Genomic DNA, 22,785 nt, shown 5'->3' with positions numbered 1-22,785 from the left:
TAACCTACCTTCCATTGATTGGAAAAATCAAATAACCTCGCTTTCTAATCAATCATTTGAGCATCATTTCCTTCAAAAATTGCAGGACACGTTCAGGAGCCTACACGATTTCGGGATGATTCGAATCCTTCTGTCCTTGACTTGGTAATAACAAAATCTCCTGATGATGTTAGAAATATTGAAATTCTACCTCCATTAGGAAAAAGTGATCACACTGTTCTTAAACTGTCATCAAAATCTTCAGGTGATGATCCTACTCCTCAAAAACAGACTCTTAAATATAATTACACTAAAGGCGATTATGAGTCTTTCGGAAATTTCATTTTATCACCATGTATCACGGAACAGTTGAGGGAAAATAAATACAATGTTAATGAGGTATTTGAGCTGATTCATGAGGCTTTGGTAGTGGGTCAAAACAAATTTATTCCGACTATAGCTTATAGTCAGCTCTATAAAAATAGGCAAACTCTTCCTCGAGAAATTCTACAAGCTATTAGCGAAAAAAATTATCGGTGGCGTGAGTATATTAAAATAAGAAGCACTGAGTCATGGATAAGATATAAAAGAGCAAGAAATAGAGCAACTAGGCTTCTTCGGTCAAATCGTGAGGCACTTGAATCTTCTATCATTGCATCAGCTCAAAGTTGCCCAAAAAGGCTTTGGAAATATCTAAGAAAAAACCAGACTTCACAGTCCCCATCCTCAACTTCATTCACTGACCCTGAAACACAGACAAATATAGACAATGATAATGAAAAAGCTGAACATTTTAATAAACTTTTCTCATCTGTTTTTACACGACCTCACAGTGAAACTCCTATTGATCCTAATTTTTCTACCAATTTCACAATAGATTTTGATGATTCTGACTTTGATGATCAACAAGTTTTTGAGGTCTTGAAGCATCTTGACACAAATAAATCACCAGATATTCATGAATTTTCAAACCATATGATCCGAGAGCTTGCAACAGTACTCACTGAACCACTGACACATATGTATAATCTGCGTCTGGCGTCTGGTACTTGCCCTTTGGCATGGAAAAAAAAATAATTAAACCCCTGTATAAAAGTGGCACAAAAACGCAATTTAAAAACTATAGACCAATATCAAACACATCAATTTTTTCCAGAGTTATGGAAAAACGAATTGTCAAGAGAATACAAAATTATTTCGAATCAAATCTTCTTTGGCACCCATCTCAACACGGATTCCGTAAAAAACGTTCATGTAATACACAGCTTTTGGAAGTAATTACTCACTTCCATAGGATGGCAGATGAAGGTCTCAGGTTTGATTGCATCTATATAGATTTGTCTAAGGCGTTTGATAAAATTTCCATTCCGCTTTTACTTCAAAAGTGTGAGGTATATCACCTTGGTGCCAGAACGTTGAATTGGATTGGTGATTATCTAACAGGCAGGACGCAGAAAGTGATTGTAGGTGATACTTTGTCCTCTGCTGAGATAGTTTTAAGTGGCGTTCCACAAGGTAGTTGCCTTGGTCCAGTACTTTTCTGCCTTTTCATCAATGACTTGCCTCTTGTTGTCCACCATTCCACAATTAAAATGTTCGCAGATGATGTAAAGCTCTACCGCTCCTTGACAAATTCAGATTGAGCTTCGTTGCTTCAAAAAGACTTGGATGCAGTGCACAATTGGTGTAATGCTAACTGCATGTTTGTCAACGAAAATAAGTGTAGGGTTGTCCATTACTTCGGCAAAGTAGAACAAAGTTACCAATACCATCTTGCTGGACATTCAATCTTACCTGTTGAAAATGTCCGTGACCTTGGTGTTCATTTTGATTCTAGTCTTAGGTTTGACAAGCATATCTCTGAAGTAACTCGTAAGGCAAACTATCAGCTATTATGTCTTAGACGGAATTTCCGTAAGTTTAATCTCCGTTCATTCATTGCCATTTATAAATCAACAGTTTGACCTATACTCGAATACAATTCGTCAGTATGGTATCCATTGAATAAAAATGACAGAGCAAGGGTTGAAAAAATACAGCAAAGAGCAACTAAGCTTGTACCTTATTTGAAGCATTTGCCGTATGAAAATAGACTGCACAGGCTAGGATTGTCAAGTCTTCAATTCCGAAGGGATAGGGCAGACATCATTAACACATTCCGTATAATCAAAGGCATTGATAATATAAGTACATCACAGTTCTTCACATTTAATGACACTAACAGGACCCGTTATCACCCACATAAATTGTACCCCTCACTTTCAAAAAGGAAAATAGGCCAACATTCATTTTACAGCAGGGTGTGGAAGCCATGGAATGACCTTCCACCTAAAACATTTCTAACAGATGACATAAACAGATTCAAAACAAGACTAGCAGAAACAAATTTTCAAAGTAAATCATTTTTAAATAATTTATAGTATTATTTGTCAGTGTTTGTTGTAGTCGTTATTTTCATTGATTTGTATGGGTGTATTATGTTGTCAGTATTGTCATAACTTCTATTTATTATGTTTATTGCGACAAGCTTGAAAGCTTACCGTATTTGGTATTAATAAATAAAAAAATAACTTGTTAATAAGATAAAAACAGGAAACGGGTGAAACTCAAGAAACAAAACAAAAATATTAATATAAAAAAAAGTTAGAAGGGACATTAAAAAACCGGGGAGCGAATTAATACAAAACATGGGCAGCGCCTGTAGAAACTAAAAAAAAGGAAACTAGCAGGATGTTTTGTTTAATCTTCCCGTAATGTAGGGGAGGAAGGTTTTTTAATGTATGGAGGTACAGCAGTGAACAAGAGACAAGGTACAAACAGGCTGTTCGAGGGCGGAAATTTGGATGGGGAGTGTCTTTTCGGAAGAATGTGTTCCGTTACTGTTGTTGTATTTTTAGAAAAACGGAGTTTTCTTAAATGTTTTTAGAAAAATTTACCTCGCCTGTAGTCAAGCGTTTTTAACGTAGCATTTTTTTAGGAGGAGAGAGTATGGGACTTTATATCTTCTGTGAAAATCATTTGCAGTAGTTCTTTTTTTGAATATTTAATTTTTTTAATTGATTTTTTGCGGGAGATGCCAGGATTCCAAACTTGACAAGCGTATTCAAGGTTAGGGTTGACAAAGGAAGTATTAATCTTTGAAGAATAGAAAGGGGACACCAAATTCATTGAGATGGATGTATTAGCTTTATGTAGGATATTTTTAACATGGATATGACACTTTAAATTAGAAGAAATTATGACGCCAAGTAATTCAATAGGATGGGAGGGAGATTTCAGGAGTGATAGGAATAAGGAAATGGGACGGAGATTCAAGTAAAACATTTGCATAATCATGGTTTGGAAGGGTTTAGTCTCCTGGCCAAGCTAAAGGCATCTTGCGTTATTGCAGTGATAATGCTCATAGGGTTGCTCGTTAAATTTCTTTAGCAAGTTTCTCCAACCGTCAGGTCATCAACAAATGTCCCTCTGTCAAGAAATTCTGCAGCGAGACTGTTAGTCATGACTGAGAAAAGGAGGGTGCCTAGGAGAGTACCTTGAGGTACTCCATTTTGGACAGACAGAGGATTGGAATAATGATTCTGGTATTTGACTACTTGTGGTCTGTTTGATAAAAAGGAGACAACCAATTACAGAAGGGAAGAATTAATATTAAATTCAGTGACATGTTTTTCAACTATTATATTAACTGTATCAGATGGTTTTTGGAGATCAATGGAAATTTAGCCAAACATTAGATTTTTAAGAATTTTTCCTCGGGTTGTCTTTAAGACAAGTTTTACAACTATTATATTAATCAGATCCGATGGTTTTTGGAGACCAATGGAAATTTAGCCAAGTATTAGGTTTTTAAGAGTTTTTCCTCTGGTGGTCTTTAAGACAAGTTTTACAACTATTATATTAATCAGATCAGATGGTTTTTGGAGATAAATGGAGATATGGCCAAGTATTAGGTTTTTAAGAGTTTTTCCCCTGGTGGTCTTTAAAACAAGTTTTTCAAGACAAGTTTTTCAACTATTATATTAATCAGAGCAGATGGTTTTTGGAGATCAATGGAAGTTTAGCCAAGTTTTAGGTTTTCAAGAGTTTTTCCCCTGGTGGTCTTTAAGAAAAGTTTTTCAAGACAATTGAACAATTAATCACTATTATTAAATTAAATCAACAAGGTAACGGAAATTTGAATTGGATTTGAGGTGTATTTGGTGAATTTTTTAAATTGACCAAACGTAGATAGCGCTGCTTTGATTTTGAAAACTTTTAACAAAAGGAGAAGAGATCAAGTGCCTTGAAGGTTTGGCAGTTACAGTGGCAGTTGTGGCCTCTCTTGCGTCCGGGACAAAATTTCGATTAGCACCCCTCCTCTTCCCCCTATCTTCCTTTTTTTTGTCTTTAAAAAAAAAAATTCTGGTTCTAGACATGGTTTTGTTTTTTCAGTAGCAACGCTTTCTTTTTTATTGCAAGACGACTTCCTGTAAAATATGAACAGGCTTGCATACAAAATGCCATAAAAAATATTAAACCTAATTAAGTTCGGTCTACATACTTTTACTTACAAGCAATGGTGGTTAAGATATGGGAAAAATTAAAATTTCGCGTTCAATTTGCTCGTTCTTACTGCCAACTGCGCCCTTTACTTTTTTTTAATAAAAAAAAATTTCATAAATTGCTAAACTTTTTATAACAGTTAAATTATTTATTTGGAATTTTTTCCATAAAATATATGTGCCCGGCCGAGTGCCCCCTCTGTCCCCCCTTCCTTCTTAAAACTGCCTCTGGCCCGTTAACTTATATTATTAAAATAGAATTCACAGCAAGTGCCTTCAATATAGGTATATATCACCTTTGACGATGTCCTTTATCCTTGCAGAAATGAACTTGATAGTTCATTGAAAATGGCACTGAAAATATATTCTGCCAATTTAATTCAGTTTTGTATATGTGGGACTTGTTGGTAGTGTCCCTGCTCTCCATAGATATCATATCAAGATATCCGTAACAAAATAGCTCTGTTCTAATGAGCAAAATGTTATAAATCTTATTTAAAAATTCATATTTTTACTATTATTTATTGTACAGTTGGGATTTTATTTAAGAAGATTCGATACCTTAAACATCATTCTGTGAGTTTCAACGTCGGCTGACTGTCTCAAAGGCAAAAGGTTCATTGGTGAATTCTCCCAGGGGTTGCTTATCATTGAAAACTATTGAGAATTTGTGATTTGGTTATGAAATTTGTTTGAAAAGACTGTGAAATTGTGCGGGTTACGCCATAGAAAGTTCGAAGAGCTGTCAAGTTGATCCAATGACATTTCTTTTGAGGTGATTTTTGGCATATTCCTTGAAGGTATACTAGAACGTTTTTAGGGATCACCCTTTCCTGAATTTAAAACATAAAATTCTGATCCGTTTGATCGAAAAGCAAAATTTACTCTTCCTAATGATGTAAGTTTCTCTAAAAGTGAATATCTCTATATCCGGCACAAAACAAGAAAAGTTGGAAGGTTTTTCCAAGATTTCAGGGAAAGTAGATGCATTTATTTTTCTGCCGTATTTTCGGATCACTTATCCAAGCTTTACAGGCTATGGCAAGACTGCCCAATCAATTCTAAATAGTTTGGCCACACAAATTAAAAAAGTTTATAATGAACGTGATTGACTGATTCTTTATCGCATCGAGTCTCCTTAATGTTTGGTGTTAGTGTATTTATTGTTCAGTTTTTGCTGTTATTTATTGTTCAACTGGGGAATCGTGGTTTTTTGAGTATTTTGTTCTGGTCAAACTCTACAGGACAAATTTAATTTTTTGTAAAAGGACGGAGGAGTGGAGGACAGAGGTTAAAAAGGAAGAGATGTCCTCCAGATGGAGGCTGTCTAAACCACATTAAGAACAAATAATACTTTTCTGGTAATGTTTTAGATGGTGCTAGTAAAAGTAGTATTGGCTTTTATTCGATTTTTTCTTATTAACAAAATAAATTGGTACTCATGGACTTTCTCAATCTGGGGACGAAAAATCCCATCTGACAGGCTCCAAAACAAATTTTTGTTTTCTTGATGTTTTATAAAAGAGTCAGAGGGAAGTCTTTGATATTCTATCTAAGTATTTTTTTTTCAAATATCACCCTACCTTTTTTATGACGAACAGATAAAAGTTCAAATAAGCATAAGTCCTATTATTAGACAGTGAAATAGATACAAAAAGTTCTGGATATTTCGATAACATATACAGTGACAGTTTATCTACTGATGACCGTCACTGTATATGTTATCAAAATATCCAGAACTCTTTGTATCTGTTTCACTGTCTAATAAAAGGACTTATCTCTGAACTTTTACTTGTTCGTAATTTATTATTGAATAAAAAAATATTTCACCTCAAGTTGGAATTCATATTTCTTTTATTTTAGGCTTTAGAGCGAGTTATTCATATGATTGAAGAAATGCGAGAAGCTACTTATTTCGGAACTGGAACAAAATTCAAACTTTAGTGTAAAGGGCGAGGTATCGACGAGGCGGTGAGCCCCCTCATATACGTTATAATGTCTGTTTGTTATAAGTTTTAATGTTGCTCCTTACTTTTCAATAGAAAATCTTGTTTTTTATTTTATTTCTTATTCACAAGCACGTGTCTTGAATAGCTCACTTTTATAATTAATTATAATTTTGCTTATTTTAGTCACAACCCCTATGGATAAGATGAGTAGTACAAGCAAAAAATGTTCGCTAATATTCGGAGGAATAATTAAAATTTTTATTCATACCCGTTATGCATTACGAGCGGTCAACTTTTTGCACCTTATGCCAATAATGCTTTTCCAACGAATTAAGGAAACCAGGTCGTCTTGCGGTGCAATTTAAAGTGAAACATAATGCGTATGTATATTCAGGTTTAAATTACTTTGTCTTTAAAGGAGAATTTTCAAATAAGATCAACAATAGAGTCTTTGTTTAACTCACAAACAGTTAGCCTCAATCGTACTCTTGAGGCTAGTTATGATATATCTCTACTCATCAGCAAATTTGCAAAAATCATACTATAGGAGAGAATTTAATAAAACCATCAATACCAGCGTTTCCTAAAACAGTTCTGGAAACAGAATAACAGCGCTGTTAAATTCATTCCACTCAGTAACACTAATGTTAGTAGAAGAATTCATTATATGAGTGAGGATATTGAAACACAACTTGTTGACATCCAGATATCTCTCTTTACAAATGGACGAATCAACTGTGAGACAATGCGAGGTTCTACTGCTAGATGTACAGGATATACTGATTAAGGTGAGTTTGCTCAAGAAATGGTATTCTGTCAATTAATAGAACCCCCACTTCCACCGCTGATACATATGGTAAGCTAAATAATTACTGACGCATTAATAATATACTAATAGAGAACATGAACATCTTATGCTGCAAATGGTGCTCCTGCTATGGCGAATTAAATTCGCCCCGTTTACTATCCGTTTAGCATTAATAATATACTAATAGAGAACATGAACATCTCATGCTGCAAATGGTGCTCCTGCTATGATGGGCAAAAGAAAAGGCTGCCTAAGATAATGAAAGGAGATAATCCATAAATGATGCTTGTGCACTTTAGTATTCTATAGAGAGAAACTGGTGGCCAAAAATATTACTCCTGTTCTTAATGATGTACTACACTCCATTGTAAAAATGGGTCACTTTATATCAAAGCTAATGCAAAATGTCAAACGTTTCTTCAAAAAATGAAAATGAGAATGCAGGCTTTGTGATACTTTTACTTCACTCTGAGGTTAGGTGACTCTTAAAGGAGAAATGCTTAAAAGATTCATGAATTTATATGATACTTTTAGCCACTTTTTGAGTGATAAACCAGAAATAAAACACCTGAAAACTCCCGATGGTAAAGTATTCGTGAGCTATTTCACAGATGTTTAAAAAAAATTAAATCTGCTAAATAACCAACTTTGAGAGTTCATGGATTTGTATGAGGCTCTTAGTAACTTTTTAAGTTACAAGCCTGAAATGAAAGACCTGAAAACTACTGATGGTTAAGCATTTGTGAATTGTTTAACAGATATTTTTGAAAAATTAAATCTTTCCTGAACAAACAACTTTAAGAATTCATTGAATTGTAAGATGCTCTCAGTGACTTTTTAAGTGACAAACCTGAAATGAAAGACATAAAAACTCTTGATGGTAAAGCTTTTCGAGCTATTTCACAGATATTTTTGAAAAATTTAATCTGCTGAATAAACAAGTTCAAGAATTCATGGATTTGTTTAATGCTCTTAGTTACTTTTTAAGTGACAAGCCTGAAAGTAAACACCTGAAAATTCCTGATGGTAAAGTATTTGTGAATTATTTAACAGATATTTTAAAAAAAATTAAATCTGCTGAATAAACTACTTCGAGATTTCATGGATTTTTATGATGCTCACAGTGACTTTTTAAGTGAGAAGCTTGAAATTAAACACCTGAAATCTCCTGATGGTAAAGCATTTGTAAATTATTTAATATACATTTTTGAAAAATTAAATCTGCTGAATAAACAACTTCAAGGATGAAATAAAACTCTTGTGGGTGCAAAGACGAAATTATTTGGCCTTGTTACATTCATTAAGACATGTCAAAAACAATTTTTCACAAAACTTTTACTAGTTTAACTGGCTAGGAAAATGTGAGGTGACTAATGCTTCTGTACTTGCCATTATGGATCATTTGAATATCATGGCCTCAGATTTTTAGGAGCAATTTTCTGATTTTAAAAAAATGATTTTTCATCATGGTTGACGCAGCCAATGCTAGTGGATATATCTAATATTTTGATGCAGTATCAAGAAGAACTCTCGAAAATGCAAAATGACAATTTCATTAAAACTTTGTTCAATATAAAAGGAGTGATGGCATGGCATTGTGATCAGACAGAAACTAAATACCCCCATTCATCCAAGTCTGCAAGAAAATAGTGGTTGCCTTTCCCATCCTCATTTTTGGCTGAATGTGACTTTAGTGCTATCAATAATTTGTTATCGAAGAAAAAAATTGACTTGATATCAATAAACGAGGAGACTTGAGACTTAAGAATACTAAATTGGAGCCTGATATAAAATATTTGTGTCACAGACATGGCGTATCAGGATATAACTGACAGACATTTTAAGACGAGCCCAATTTTTATTTTTATTATTACTAATTAAATAATGAAAGCATTCAAAGAACTCATAACAGTGTTTTACTCAAATATTTACATATTTCTGTACTTCAGGTCTCTATTATGTATTTGGAAACTGAATTGATTTAGCCATTTCTTTCATTTTTTTTCTACTTTTATGGACGAATCATTCCTTTGAAGTTTTTTGAGAGCCCAGTTTAATGATTTTTTAAGTTTTATCAGGTTTTTATCAGGTCATCAGCATTTTAGAAATGTCAAATTGGGGCATGGCCCAAAATTGGGTGGGAACCACTGTTATATGCATACAATGGGAAGATTTCATAACTTACACGCCTCTCCTCACGGGCTCTGGGAGGGGGTCATTTTACACCTTAAAACAAACATAGCTATTTGATCTTTCAGCTATGCTGAACAAAATGACTGTCTCAAAATTTTGATCAGATAACATTGGTGAAAATAGGCGTGGGAAGGGGCCCAGTTGCTTCCCAATCTTTTTGGTTGCTTAAAAAGGGCACTAGAACTTTCAATTTCCGTTTGAATTTACCATCTTCTAGGACCATTATTAAATACGATTACCCCTGGAAAATAAAGAAAAAAACATATAAATACGCATCCGTGATCTGTTTTGTTTAAAAAACGATAAATTTTCACATGACCCACCATTCCATATGAAATTTGTCTGGAATGAATTGTAATAAATATTAAATCTAAGCCTCATGGCTCTTTATTATGAAACGCTATAGCAATGTGTTCGATACCATTTTGTTCCATGTACTTACCACATTTTTATCTTGTATGTTTTGCTTTTGTTTGTCGGTGATTTTTGAGTAGTTAAGATTTATATAGGGAGCAAGGAGTAATTTTAGTTTTGTATCGTTGGTAAATTCTAATCACTGTAGCTTGAACTTGTCTTATTTTTCCACTGATGGAAAGTTTTATCAGAGTTATTTGGAGAAGCCCAAGATAAAGTGATTATAAGGAAACCAAACCCCTCCCATGCCCCTCTTCACTTCTCCTCCCCCCAAAGACATCCGATATAAATTTCAAGATAGCTATTTGGTTCAACTTAGATGAAAAGTCCAATAACTATACCTCTGGGGATGATAAGACAATCCATAACCTTTGAATAAGGGCCGTAGTTTACACAATTTATATTTTGTTTACATATGGGATTTATGGTTAGGAATTGGAGAAAGTGGTTAAATTTTATGAAAATCCTTGGGGCGGGACATAATTGAAGCCAATTTTCCGAAATCAACTGAAATTGAAAGTGAAAAATGGAAAATGAGACATATACTACAATTGAGATGCCTTGTTGAGATGCCGAGGGCACATTGTGCGGATGCAGGATGACATATTTCCGAAGAGTAAAGAGTGTAAAGAGTGTGGCTTTGAATAGATTGGGATTTAGGAGGAGCGTCCGTAGCTGTGTTGGCCTCATTTGTTTTGGTTGTTTTCAGTTTTAAAGTAACCACCTTTTTTCGAAACTTGTTTTCGTATATCTCCAAATTATTCACGGCTTTTTTATTTTTCGTCTATTAGCAACATTTTTACAACTTATAAGGGAGTAGATAAGCAGTGAATTTTCAAATTCCTTACAAGTCTGTGTTCTGTTGTTCCTCTTTTATGTAATAAAAATTCATCGTCTTTTTGCGTAATAGAAATTCACCAAAATTCATTTTATGTAATAAAAATTCAAACTAGATGCAACAGCTAGGCCCCTTGAAACTAATCCTCTTAAGTCAAAATAAAAATTAGATGAACTTCTTGAGACAAAATAAAATCAGATGGACCTTTTGAGTCAAAATAAAAATCAGGCGAGCCTCTATAGTCAAAATCAAAATCGGGCACACTCAACCTTAATGTAAATGTAAATTTCTAGTAATTTATTCATGATTCTTTCACTGCTTATTTTTTTCTTTTTTTCATCCCAAACTGAATGAATTTACTGATTATACAAGCCTCTTTTTAGCGTTGCTTCCACTATTTGGTCTTGGACATCATCTTATGTCAACTTTCATATGAAAACTATTTAACTTCATATTTTTTCTCCTATGTTTTGAAACAAAAATTAGTAATACACTCTTTAAAATTTGTTTTTATGTGTCCTTGTAGTTATTAGTTGTCATAGAAAATTTTTTTAATGCTTCTAAGGATTGCGATTTTATTGTAGAGAAATGAATATAAAGGTACGCCATTGTTTAACTCCCGTAAACCTGACAAAAAGACTTATAGAGTCTTTTGAAGGTGTGATCATACCTTGTCGCCATTGTATCATATTATCTATCCCCCCATCTCGTCATTTTTTCTCGGGAAATTTTAATTTTTCTAACAATAAAAATTAATTGGACAAAAAAAATTTGAATTAATTGGAAAATTAACACTTCTTTTGTCTGAGAAAAGACTTCTTTCAGATGGATTAATCCTTTGAATGATTTTTGAACATTTGTCCTCTTGACCAAAGGACTTATGGCTGTAAGTTTCGTAAAAAGTTTGGTGGCTCATTTTCGGGCCTCAACCCCCCTTCTTTCTCGAAGCAAAATCTTGAAGATCTTTATGACCAAGAAAATAATATTTTCAACAATTCCGAACAAAATTAGTACTTTAGAATGTTGATCAAGCGTCAAAGAGGTTACACAAGGACATATACGTCTAAAGAAGTTATGTAACGGTCTGGTAGCTCCCCTCCCACTATTAACTATAAAAGAAAAACTAGAACTCTCAATTTCTGAGTAAATGAGCATCCTCGGAAGTTTCTATGAGGTTGGGGATGGTGTTTGCCCCCCTTCTATAAAAAATAAGTTCTTCTCACGTTCTTTTGGTGGGAGCTAAGAGGACCTCTTCTCATTCTGTCAGTTAAGTTTGTATGGAAATAAATGACTATTTTACACACTATTATGTTTTCTTTTAACCACGGAACTAACAAAAGTCATTGAGAGTGGGGAATTAGGAGGGAAGAAATTTTGAAGAAGAAATTCGAATTGCTCAGAATCGTAAACGACTTTGATATACCTCAAGCAGAAAGCTCTAAGGCCTATCTTCTCCGTTTTTGACGCCAAACGTGAAGGAGATTAAGGGAAGTCCCGTTTTCTTAATGATTAAAAATTTTTACATCGGCTAAAATTACTTCAAAATAAACTTTTGCTGACTTATTGGTCAGCCTAGAAAATACAAAAATTCTTCATTAATTTCACTCTTCATCTGAAGAACTTGCCGAACTTACTTACTAGCCTCAGCAAATGTCTTCTTAACGACGAATCTAGTTGCTACTGCTAAAAGGTCCTCAACTGCTCCGGCGAGAATCAACCAGCTAGAATTCGTCCAATACAATAACAATCTGGTGCTGAATCAAGTCCAGCTAGAAAATGATCGAAGTGAAAGATTTTTAACTTTGCTGTTGTTTTTTTTAGTTTAATACAAACTATATTACGTTCATATTACATATCTATATCTATTTCAGTTAAAAAAGAAATTTGTTTTCACCAACGTGCCAGACGGGTGCCATGCCCATGTTTCATCAAAAAAAGTTTTCTTTGTCATATCCTGCTTCGTCTTGTCACGTGCAAGTTTCTTTTTACAACAATTTTCAGTAAAGAACAAGTTTGAAAGTTCTTCTTGATAGTACAAATAAACATGAATTTTGCCACCACTGAAAAACAGGTGACACTTTCAAGTTTTTGGTGATGCGACAAGGCACAACTTTTTTTTCCCTTTAGAACAGCTATTTGCCACCTAAAAGAAAATTGTAATGGCGTCAAAGTATACAAACTAGCTAATAATTAAAAAGTACTATTTTCAAAGGCCAAATAAAGATTTTACTTGTATATTAACTAAACTTAAATTTCATAATGGATTCCCAAAAGCTCCCGTATGTCCATAGTGAGGCTAAGTTACCTCTTCCCAAAAAAATCAAGTTCATGGACCTATAGGAAATACTCTAACAGATTATTTTACACAAATATAGACTTATAAATGAATTACTCGGGTGCACTAAAACGGTACATAGTTCTATTTTTCCCACTTACCATCCATATCCACCTTTTTACAAAGTCTCTTTTTAAGGTTTGTCCGCCGAAATTTTTTATAAGAAGATTCTCCTAGACTAATGCCATCTAGCTGTAAGTGTCTCCTTTTTTGAGCAAGCTTAGATAAATCTTTGGGGAAAAATATAAATAATATAAAATATTAGGCTTAATGAACGGATAGAACTGAAACAATGAATAATATAATTCGAATTGATGCAAGTCTCGTTCATTCGAGTATCATGCTAAGTGGCTCAAAGCAGCCCTCAATTTCAATTTGCCTTTTGTTGAAGATCAAATAACAAAATTGATTCTCTTAGCTGATCAGCAGCTCCTTTTGTTTACGGGCAAAACTCCCTAAGCCTTATTCCTGTTCTCATTATGACGATTCAATATTTCATTGGAGGAAGGATAAAAAAAATAATCACGGTATTATCGAATATGTTGATGATGTCTTTTTATGTCCAAATACTGTTTGATTAAAAAAAAATAATTTATAGATTATTATGATAAAAAATAGTGGAGGAAGAGAGAAAAAAAAAATGAAAAAGAGGAATTCTCATGTTTTGTAAAAATGATTTACCCATATGAGATTTCAGTCTTATATAAAATGTAAAAGTGCTTACTATAGCCCTAAATTCTTGAATTCCTTTTAATTTTACATGAATCTTTAGGAAGAAGCATAATTTGTCGTGCTTTAAAACCTTGAGTCACTATTAGCATATTTGTAATTCATTTTATGAGTATCACCTTAAAAACCTGCTTAGGTTACCTTCATAAACACTCTCTTAAATTAAAATCTAAAGCTAGCTGTGTTCTTTGTATGAAAAAAAAGTCTCTTTGGTGTTTTGACTCTGGAGTGTTAGACTCCGAAATAGCCTTTATTTTCAAGCACGGACAAAAGTTTTCGACACACTTTTGTTTGTGTTTTCAAGGCTTCGTTTAGTATAAAAACAAAAATACTGTTATTGCAACACTGGCTGAATAAAGAAATAGAAGTTTATGTAAATTTTTTCAAAAATTTGGATATAACTTGTATAATTCAAGAGTGAAACCCGGAAGATAATGGAGTTCCTCATACCACTTATCAACAAGCTTCAAGAAGTCTGCACGACAGTGGGGACTGATTTAATTCAACTTCCACAGATTGTTGTTGTTGGAAGTCAGGTAGGTTAATTTTTGTACAGTGAATCAGTTGAAAAATTTTGAAATTCAATCTATTAGCCTAAACGGTAAAATTCTAGTTAATTGGCTTCTTGCTATCTTGGAAAGGGTTTAGGTTAGGAAAATGAAACTTTCAGGGATGAGTTTACAGGCTAAAGTATGTCCCAGGAAAGCATTTCAAAGTACCCACTTCCACTTCTTCTCCCTCTAGAGGGCCCTGAACGTTGCCTACATAACAGGTCTATACCTATTGAAATTTTGACAAAACACTATTTACCTTAATTTTCAGTTACTAGTTGCTTTTTCTCTGCCTTTAGTTCTGAAAATGCAATTCCTGTTATTTGAGCAGAATTTTGAGCCATATTAGCGTTTTTTTCAAAATTTAGGAAATGTATTTTCATATCTTTAAAACCTTATAAAATGGAATTGAGCAAAGTTGTGAAGCTGAAAACAATTTTGTTGTACTTCAATTAAGCAGAAGATTTATTTCGCAAGGTTTCATTTTTATAGCACACATTTTTAAAGGTCATCAAAGGTCAGGGCCCTTAAGAGGGAGAAGGAGTGGAGGTAGTTGCTTCAAAATACCTTCCCGGGACATACTTTAGTCTGTAGATTTATCCCTAAAAGTTTCATTCTCCTAACCTAAACCCTTTCTGAGATAGCAAGAAGTCAATTAACTAGAATTTTACCGCCTAAACTACCAAATTAGAATACTAGTGGGGGTAAATGTTTACTTTCATTCCAAGTGCTCTAAAGTGCATAGGCTATTACTGCATATAGGCCTAGCAAGATTCTGACAATCACATATTGTTTCCTTGTTATTAATATAGAAGCACATCTATTTCTGGTTGATCCACCTCCTCCATGGAGCAAACTGAAAATTACCTTAAATTACAGCTTGGAGCAATCTAAGGATTTTTCCTTGTAGAAACTCCAGAGTTGATAACACATGACACATAGTTGAATACATACACTTGACTAGTGGTTTGATGTTGCTGATTCAAGTGCTTCCCAGTTGTACTTCCATTCTTTTTTTGACCATTCATTGTCAAGATGGTTCTTAAAGCTGTCTGTAGTTTAAATGCTTAAAGCTGTCTGTGGTATCTGGCAGTAATTTGTTTCAGAGGTTGGCAACACAGTTGGTAAGAAAAATGCATAAAGTGGTCTTACTTAAAGGTAAACTACCTATAGAGCAAAGCATATTAGCTCATGAGTCCTGCAGGCAGCAGGGTGGGGTGTGTTCTATATCTATTCAAAAAAGAGTGATAAAACTAAAAAAAAAAAAAAACAAGTTTTATTAAATTGGCCTATTATAGAATGCAGACCTTGCCCCACTGCCTGCAGGGCTCATGGACAAATATGCTTTGCTCTATAGGTAGTTTTACCTTTAAGTAAGACCACTTTATGCATTTTTGGTCTCATTGGAGGGGGATTTTAGAAACCTAAAAAATGGATATGCTTCTCTAATAATGACAAAGAAACAATATGTAATCATCAGAATCTTGCTATATGCTGTAATATGCACTATAGAGCACTTGGAACAAAAGTAATCATTTACCCAAATAGGTAAAAGGTCAAACTCTAGATCTTATTTTGCATTTTGGTAAGTAGGTTTGTTAAATTATTTTAATGAATTTCAAGAAAAGATCCAGAGCCATGGTGGTCTCTCAAAGGGGTAATGTACCTACCTCTACTCCTTCCAAAAGACATTGAATTTAAGTGGGTAAATTTCAGACAGATTGCATTACTGACCTACTAATAAATTGAACATGCTGCTTGAATTCTTTTTTTGTACTCTTTCCAAATATTCTATTTTTTTGTGTAAATATGTAAAGAGTCCACCACATACAGAGACATGTTAAGGAAACAATTCTTACTTCATACAATGCAAAAATTATCCTAGGCCTGGTTAACATATTTCACAATAGGAGAACCTTTATCTTAATTTCTTTCCTTTGTTTTCCAGTTTGTAATAAATTACCATAAACATTACCTTAAATCACAGCTTTGAGTGAAGTAAGGACTTTTGATCCTGTTGAATCACTCCTTGTGATGACAGTTGCATGCATGGTTGATTAGATTCTGGTGCATCCCAGTCAAATCTCCATGGTTTGTCACTCCACTCAGCATCCAGATGATGTTTGAATACATCTGTTGATTCAGCAGAAACAGTGTTCTCCTTGAGGTTGTTCCAGAGATTGACATTCCAGTTTGAGAAGAAGCTGCATCTTACTCCAGTCTTTCCATGAAGTTTGCAGATTTGTTTTGGGTGTCCTCATGCTATGTGGGAGGGGTCAGTCTCCAAGAGCTCATTTTCTTGATTGGTAGAGAGGAGTTTGTGCACCTGGATCATATCCCCATGTTTCTGCCTGTAGACAAAAGAAGGGAGGTTGATTCCCTCAGCTGTTCACTGTAGGGCTTGTTTTCCAGGCCGGCAATCAGCTTAGTGGCCCTTTGTTGGATTTGATCAAGCACTACCTTGTCCTTTTTGAATCAAGGGGTGGCCAGGATGGTCCCACCTCCAAACACAATCTTAATAGTCCTTTGTAAAGCTTGGTGATTACATGTCTACTTCTGCTGGTAATGCAGTGTTTAATGATGCCTAGGGCTCTGCTAGCATTGGCTGAGATCTTCTGTGAGTGGGAGCTGAATTTCAACTGGGAGTCTGCAACAACTCCAAGGTCTCCCTCCTCCTGAATATGCTCCAGTATGTGGTGACTCCCTGGGTTTTGGGTCAGAAGCTACTGTTGCTTGGGGTTGTTGTGTCCAAAGTATATGACCTTGCATTTTTCAGCATTGAATTCCAGCAACCATCTTTTGACCCAGGACATGTGGTTGAGATCAGTTTGGAGGGCAGAAGGGGTGTTGACAAGACCTATGAGTTTTGAATCATCTGCATAAAGAGTGGTTTTGTTACTGGTGATAAGGGCTAGCTCATTTACATATATATTAAACAGGGTAGGGCCCAGGACACTGCTCTGGTGGACCCTGCTGGTGACTTTGACTTCATCAGAGAGTGCATGACTGTTTGAAGTCATTTTTTTGAAAATAAAATTTTCAAAAAAAGAAATGCTTTTGATAAGTGTTTTTGTCTGTTTTCAAATTTATGCTGAAAGATGTGCCATCCTACTGTAGCTTTTATAAATAGAAGAACCCTTGCCACACAAAGTTTTCAGAAGTTTTTTTTAGTAATGATCTGCCATAGTATGTGTGTTTCCATATTTCCACCACTGCATTTTCAATAGCAACAACTGTAAATTATTTTTAAGATGCTATGACATTTAGTGCATTTAGCCAATTTTTCAAAATCAAATGAAATGTTATTGCAAAAAAATATGAATTTATTTAGAAAACTGGAAAAGAAGTGAAGATAAAGGTTCTACTTCTGCAAAATATGTTAACTAGGGTTATTTTGCATATAATGAAATAAGAATTGTTTTTTTAACATGTCCTCTTATGTGGTGTGGTGTTCATACATTTGCACCTTTCAGTTATTAAGCCCTTCATCAACACTTTTTCCTGCACATGAAAGGATTGAATTTGCATATTATGAAATTTGAATTGTTTTTTTAACATGTCCTCTTATGCGGTGTGGTGTTCATACATTTGCACCTTTCAGTTATTAAGCCCTTCATCAACACTTTTTCCTGCACATGAAAGGATTGAATTATGGCTACAAACTTAATATTTGATTATAATAACATTTTGCAAAAATTATACAATCCACAAAAATTACGTTTTTATTAAATTAAAGAAACAATTTGTGTTACCTTAATTAATTACCTGAATTTGCACTTCAGAGCAAATTAAGATCCATCTCAATCTACTAATTCCTCAATACTTGATGATGTGAATGGTTAAACATCAAAGGCATCCCACTGGTACCTCCAGGGAATACCATTCCATTCAACATCCAATGACTTCTTGAATGCTTTAGTATTGGGTACTGAGACTGTTTTATTGAGAGACTATTCCAGTGGTTTACTACAATTCAGGAGAAAAACTGTTGTTGGCATCAAATTTTAACTGATGGCTTGAACAGCTTCTTTGAATATCCCCCCCCCCTGTCAGTGCCAAAATTTTGGAAAATTGGCAAATGAATTGGGGGGTTTCTTGTGAGGTAAACTTGTATGTCATAAGCATATCAGCTATTTGTTGTTGGTAAACCAGCATTGATAATTTAAGCTAATTTAAACATTCATTGTAAAGCTTGCCTCTCATCTTAGATCCTGCCTTTGTGGCTCTCCTTTGCACTCCTTCCAGAAGCTGTACATCAGCCCTGTGTCCAAGTGATGCTATGCACATTACAAAATTAAGCTCTGGTCTGACAAGGGCCTTGTACAACCTCACAAAAACACTGGGAGACCTACTGGATATAGTTTTCTTTAAGAGCGCCAGGACAGAGTTTGCATGAGACACAGTCCTTTTGCAGTTTGAATGGAATTTATACTGGTTGTCAACATTGATTCCAAGATCCCTTTCTTCGTCCACACTTTGGAGCTCTTGAATGTTATTTACAACTGGATTGATCATAGCATACTCGAAACCTGGGTTGGACTTGCCAAAATGAATAACACCACTTTTGTCAACATTGAAGCTCATGTGCCATGTTTTTGCCCAGTTTTGAATATGGTCAAGATCTGCTTGTAGTGACTCATGATTGACTGCATCAAACAATTTTGAGTCATCAGTTCAAAGAGTTAGATGATTTGTAGTTAATCAAAAGATGTCATTTACATAGATATTAAATAGGGTAGGTCCTAAGACAACACCCTGCATCTCTTTCAGAGGATTGATTCTCCTTCATTAGTAAAAAGCCTTACTCTCTTTATTCAAACAGTTTGTTGTAACAAACTGTAGTAAGGAGCAACCTGACTCAATAGTAACCAAAGCTCTAAAAATTGAATTTTGATACCAATAGTTACATCAAAAGAATCACATTTTAATGCTGATTTTAAATATATAAGTTTCATCAAGATCAGTTATACCCATCAAAAGTTACAAGCCTGAGAAAATTTGCCTCATTTTAGAAAATAGGGGGAAACACCCCCTAAAAGTCATACAATCTTAACAAAAATCACACCATCAGATTCGGCGTATCAGAGAACCTTATTGTAGAAGTTTCAAGGTCTTATCTACAAAAATGTGGAATTTTCGCATTTTTTGCCAGAAGACAGATCACAGATGCATGTTTATTTTTTTGTTTGTTTGTTTTTTTTCCCCCAGGGGTGATTGTATCGACTGAGTGGTCCTAGAATGTCGCGAGAGGGCTCATTCTAACGGAAATCAAAATTTCTAGTGCCCTTTTTAAGAGACAAAAAAAAATTGAGGGCACCTAGGCCCCCTCCCACACTCATTTTTTCCCAAAAGTCACTGAATCAAAATTTTGAGGTAGCCATTTTATTCACCGTAGTCGAAAAACATAATAACTATGTCTTTCGGGACGACTTACTCCCCTGCAGTCCCCGTGGGAGGGACTGCAAGTTACAAACTTTTACCTGTGTTTATATATAATAATGGTTACTGGGAAGTGTACAGACGTTTTCAGGGGGATTTTTTGTTTAGGGGGAGATTTGAGGGAGGGGGGTTTCGTGGGAGGATATTTCCATGGAGAAACATGTCATGGGGGAAGAGAATTTCAATGAAGGGGGCACAGGATTTTCTAGCATTATTTGAAAAAAACAATGAAAAAATAAGTAGGAAAAGTTTTTTCTACTGAAAATAAGGAGCAGCACTAAAACTTAAAACAAACAAAAATTATTACACATATGTGGGGCTTACCTCCTCGTTATACCTCACTCTTTACGCTAAAGTATTTTTAGTAATTTCAACTATTTATTCTACGGCCTTTGTGATTCAGAGCTCATTCTTAAGAAATTGGGACAAAATTTAAGCTTTAGAGTAAAGAGCGAGGTATTGACGAGGGTTGAACCCACTCATACACACAACAAAAACATACGAATATAGAAGTTCGTTACGTAAATTAATTCGTAAGTGACGTATATTTTTTACCAATGAAAACGTTTGTAAAAATTAAAAGTTCTAGTTGCTTTTTTAAGTAATCAAAAAATTAGAGGGCAACTAGGCCTCCTCCCTTGCTCCTTTTTTCTCAAATCTTCCGATTAATTGCAATTAATTAATATGCAAATTTCGTTTTAATTTATGTGCGAAGAGCCAAGATCAAAACATGCATAAATTCAAAAGCGTCCAGAAATTAAACAAAAGAAAACAAGTTTTTTTAAATGAAAGCAAGGAGCAACATTAAAACTTAAAACAAACAGAAATTACTCCGTATATGAAAGGGGCTTTTCTTCCTCAACGCCCCGCTCTTTACGCTAAAGTTTTCTACTGTTTTAAAATGTAGAGTTAAGAGAAAGAGTCAAACTTTAGCGTAAAGAGTTTCAAACTTTCTCCTGTAAGCTGCAGAAGAGTTGCTTTCTTAGATTCTAAGTAAAATTAATTTGAAGTTTTCCCATTGCTTCTCTACTGATCCCTGCAAAATCTCACTCCAGTTCCCTCCTGATGGAATTGTAATCTGTGAAGACCTTTAATAAATCTATTTGTTATAGTCTTTAGACAGATCTGTATTTCTATAGCTATGTAGTTACTGTTACCAATGGGGGGAGGTGTAAGTTCTCATTTTTTCTGAAAGGTCTTGGTTATTAAGGAAAATAAGGTATAACAGGTTTGGGTTCTGGAAGATTCTATATTTTGTTGGTTGTTATGTTGCACCATCTTCATGATAACAAAATCCATCTGACCATGATATTTGTGGGAAATGAAATTCCCCAGCTATTACCAAATTACCTTTATGTGATGTACTGATTGTTCAAACATGATCTGCTATGGCTTATTCTGTAACTTATTTTAGATTGAGCTGAAGGGGTTCTATATATACAGGTAATTCTTGTGATACCAAAGTCAAGTGGAACCTTCAGATCAAACCAGACCAACTCAACATAATCATTAATAGGGAGAGTATCTACAGCTCTAACATCATATCTACTCTAACTCTAACTATTACCAGTATACCCCTTCTGCAATTACTTCAACTCAAGTTTGATATTACCTGGTATCCAGAAATACAGATATAACTTTCCTCCAATTAAGTATTACTATTCTTGGGACTTGGTTCTGTTAACATCACCAAATTATATCCCTTATGTGTTCCAAGGCTTTTCACTTACTCAATTTTATTGGTTAACTGATCTGGATTGGCTACCAGTAATAGAAACTCCTTACGTTTTTGTATATAATCTTTTTCATCCTCATCTGCTTTGCTTGGTTCTAAAACATTGTTGTCACTACACATCAACTGAAATGGAAGGGATGAAGCATTAGTACAACTTGAGAGAGATTCAGCAGTGACAAATGTTGCTGATTTTGAACTAGATATTGAATCACTTTGCATTCCATTATTTATATCAGCAGCACTCACAGATGAACAGTCTTTACATTCAGAAGAAAAAATATGCTTCCTAAATACACCATAAAAAGAAGATGGAGCATCACAACAAATACTCCATTGGCTGCAAGTTTTTCTTGGGCAATTTTTCACCTCTTATGACAAGATTGTTTTTGCCCTTTGACATCTGGTCCTGCAGCTCTATGCTTTTTTTCTATCCTCTTTTGAGTTGTCTTTACAAAACTGTACTGCATCTTTGAGTGCACACCTTTCAAAAGACTGTTTGGCTATTTTAAATCTAATTGAAGAGATATTCACTGTGAACTGTACCGGGACAATTGTTGCTTGTCCAGCTGGAGTACTGGTGATTGCTTTTTTTTGGCCTAAGTTTCTGCATATTACGAACATCAGTGTAAATTGAATAGTTTTGCAAGAGGAAGTATGAAAACAACATCAGTCTTACATCACTGATCATGGCTATACAAAGGATTTTCAGGCACACCAAAGGCTACCATATTGTTCTTCCTTTGTTGACAGTCTCTGTCTTTTCTCATAGACTCACCTAATTTCTTATCAACTTTTGCAGCAAGATCTTGTTTAGTTGGAAACTGCTGCTTCAAACAAGCAATTTCAGCCTGTAACTTCTCAACTACAGGCTGCATTTGTTGAACAGTGCACATTTTGCTTAAATTCTCTTCAGTACAATCTACTCTTCATACAACACCTGCAACAAGGACCTCCATATCTCTGCTTAGTTCTTTCATAGAGTTACTGACAATATTGTTGACATCTTGTTTTGTTATACTGTATCAGGCCTTAGGAGTACCTTTAACACAATGGGTACAGCCAATGAAACTCTCTTCCATCCCTCAGCCTATTAATGAGACTGTACTTTGCTATCAGCATATCTCCGCACAATATACAGAGCCTCTTGATACAGTTGACACAATTCAACACAGGTGAAACCGGTATTAATTTGGTTTTACAACCAGCTCAATTATCTTCCCCTGATTTTCGTGTTGATGATTGTTTCTGTTTAGCTGGTCTTTTTGTTGATG

At 34.6% G+C, this 22,785-nt stretch overlaps 2 protein-coding genes across 2 annotated transcripts in view; both read left to right on the top strand.

The window, feature by feature from the left end:
* The window catches only part of LOC136040859 (dynamin-1-like protein), a 35,055-nt gene extending 28,472 nt beyond the window's left edge, over positions 1–6,583 (top strand). The window contains exon 6 of the mRNA XM_065725243.1: positions 6,387–6,583. Coding sequence (XP_065581315.1) covers positions 6,387–6,467 — 81 coding nt within the window. The 3' untranslated portion in view covers positions 6,468–6,583. The remainder of the gene's footprint in view (positions 1–6,386) is intronic.
* A 7,542-nt stretch (positions 6,584–14,125) lies between these two features.
* The window catches only part of LOC136040856 (dynamin-1-like protein), a 93,873-nt gene continuing 85,213 nt past the window's right edge, over positions 14,126–22,785 (top strand). The window contains exon 1 of the mRNA XM_065725233.1: positions 14,126–14,325. Within this exon, the coding sequence (XP_065581305.1) occupies positions 14,224–14,325 (102 nt within the window). The 5' untranslated portion in view covers positions 14,126–14,223. The remainder of the gene's footprint in view (positions 14,326–22,785) is intronic.

This window comes from Artemia franciscana, chromosome 21 (genome assembly GCF_032884065.1).
Source record: "Artemia franciscana chromosome 21, ASM3288406v1, whole genome shotgun sequence".
NCBI lineage: Eukaryota > Metazoa > Arthropoda > Branchiopoda > Anostraca > Artemiidae > Artemia > Artemia franciscana.
Note: the sequence above shows the minus strand (reverse complement) of the source record. Positions and strands in the feature narration are given on the sequence as shown.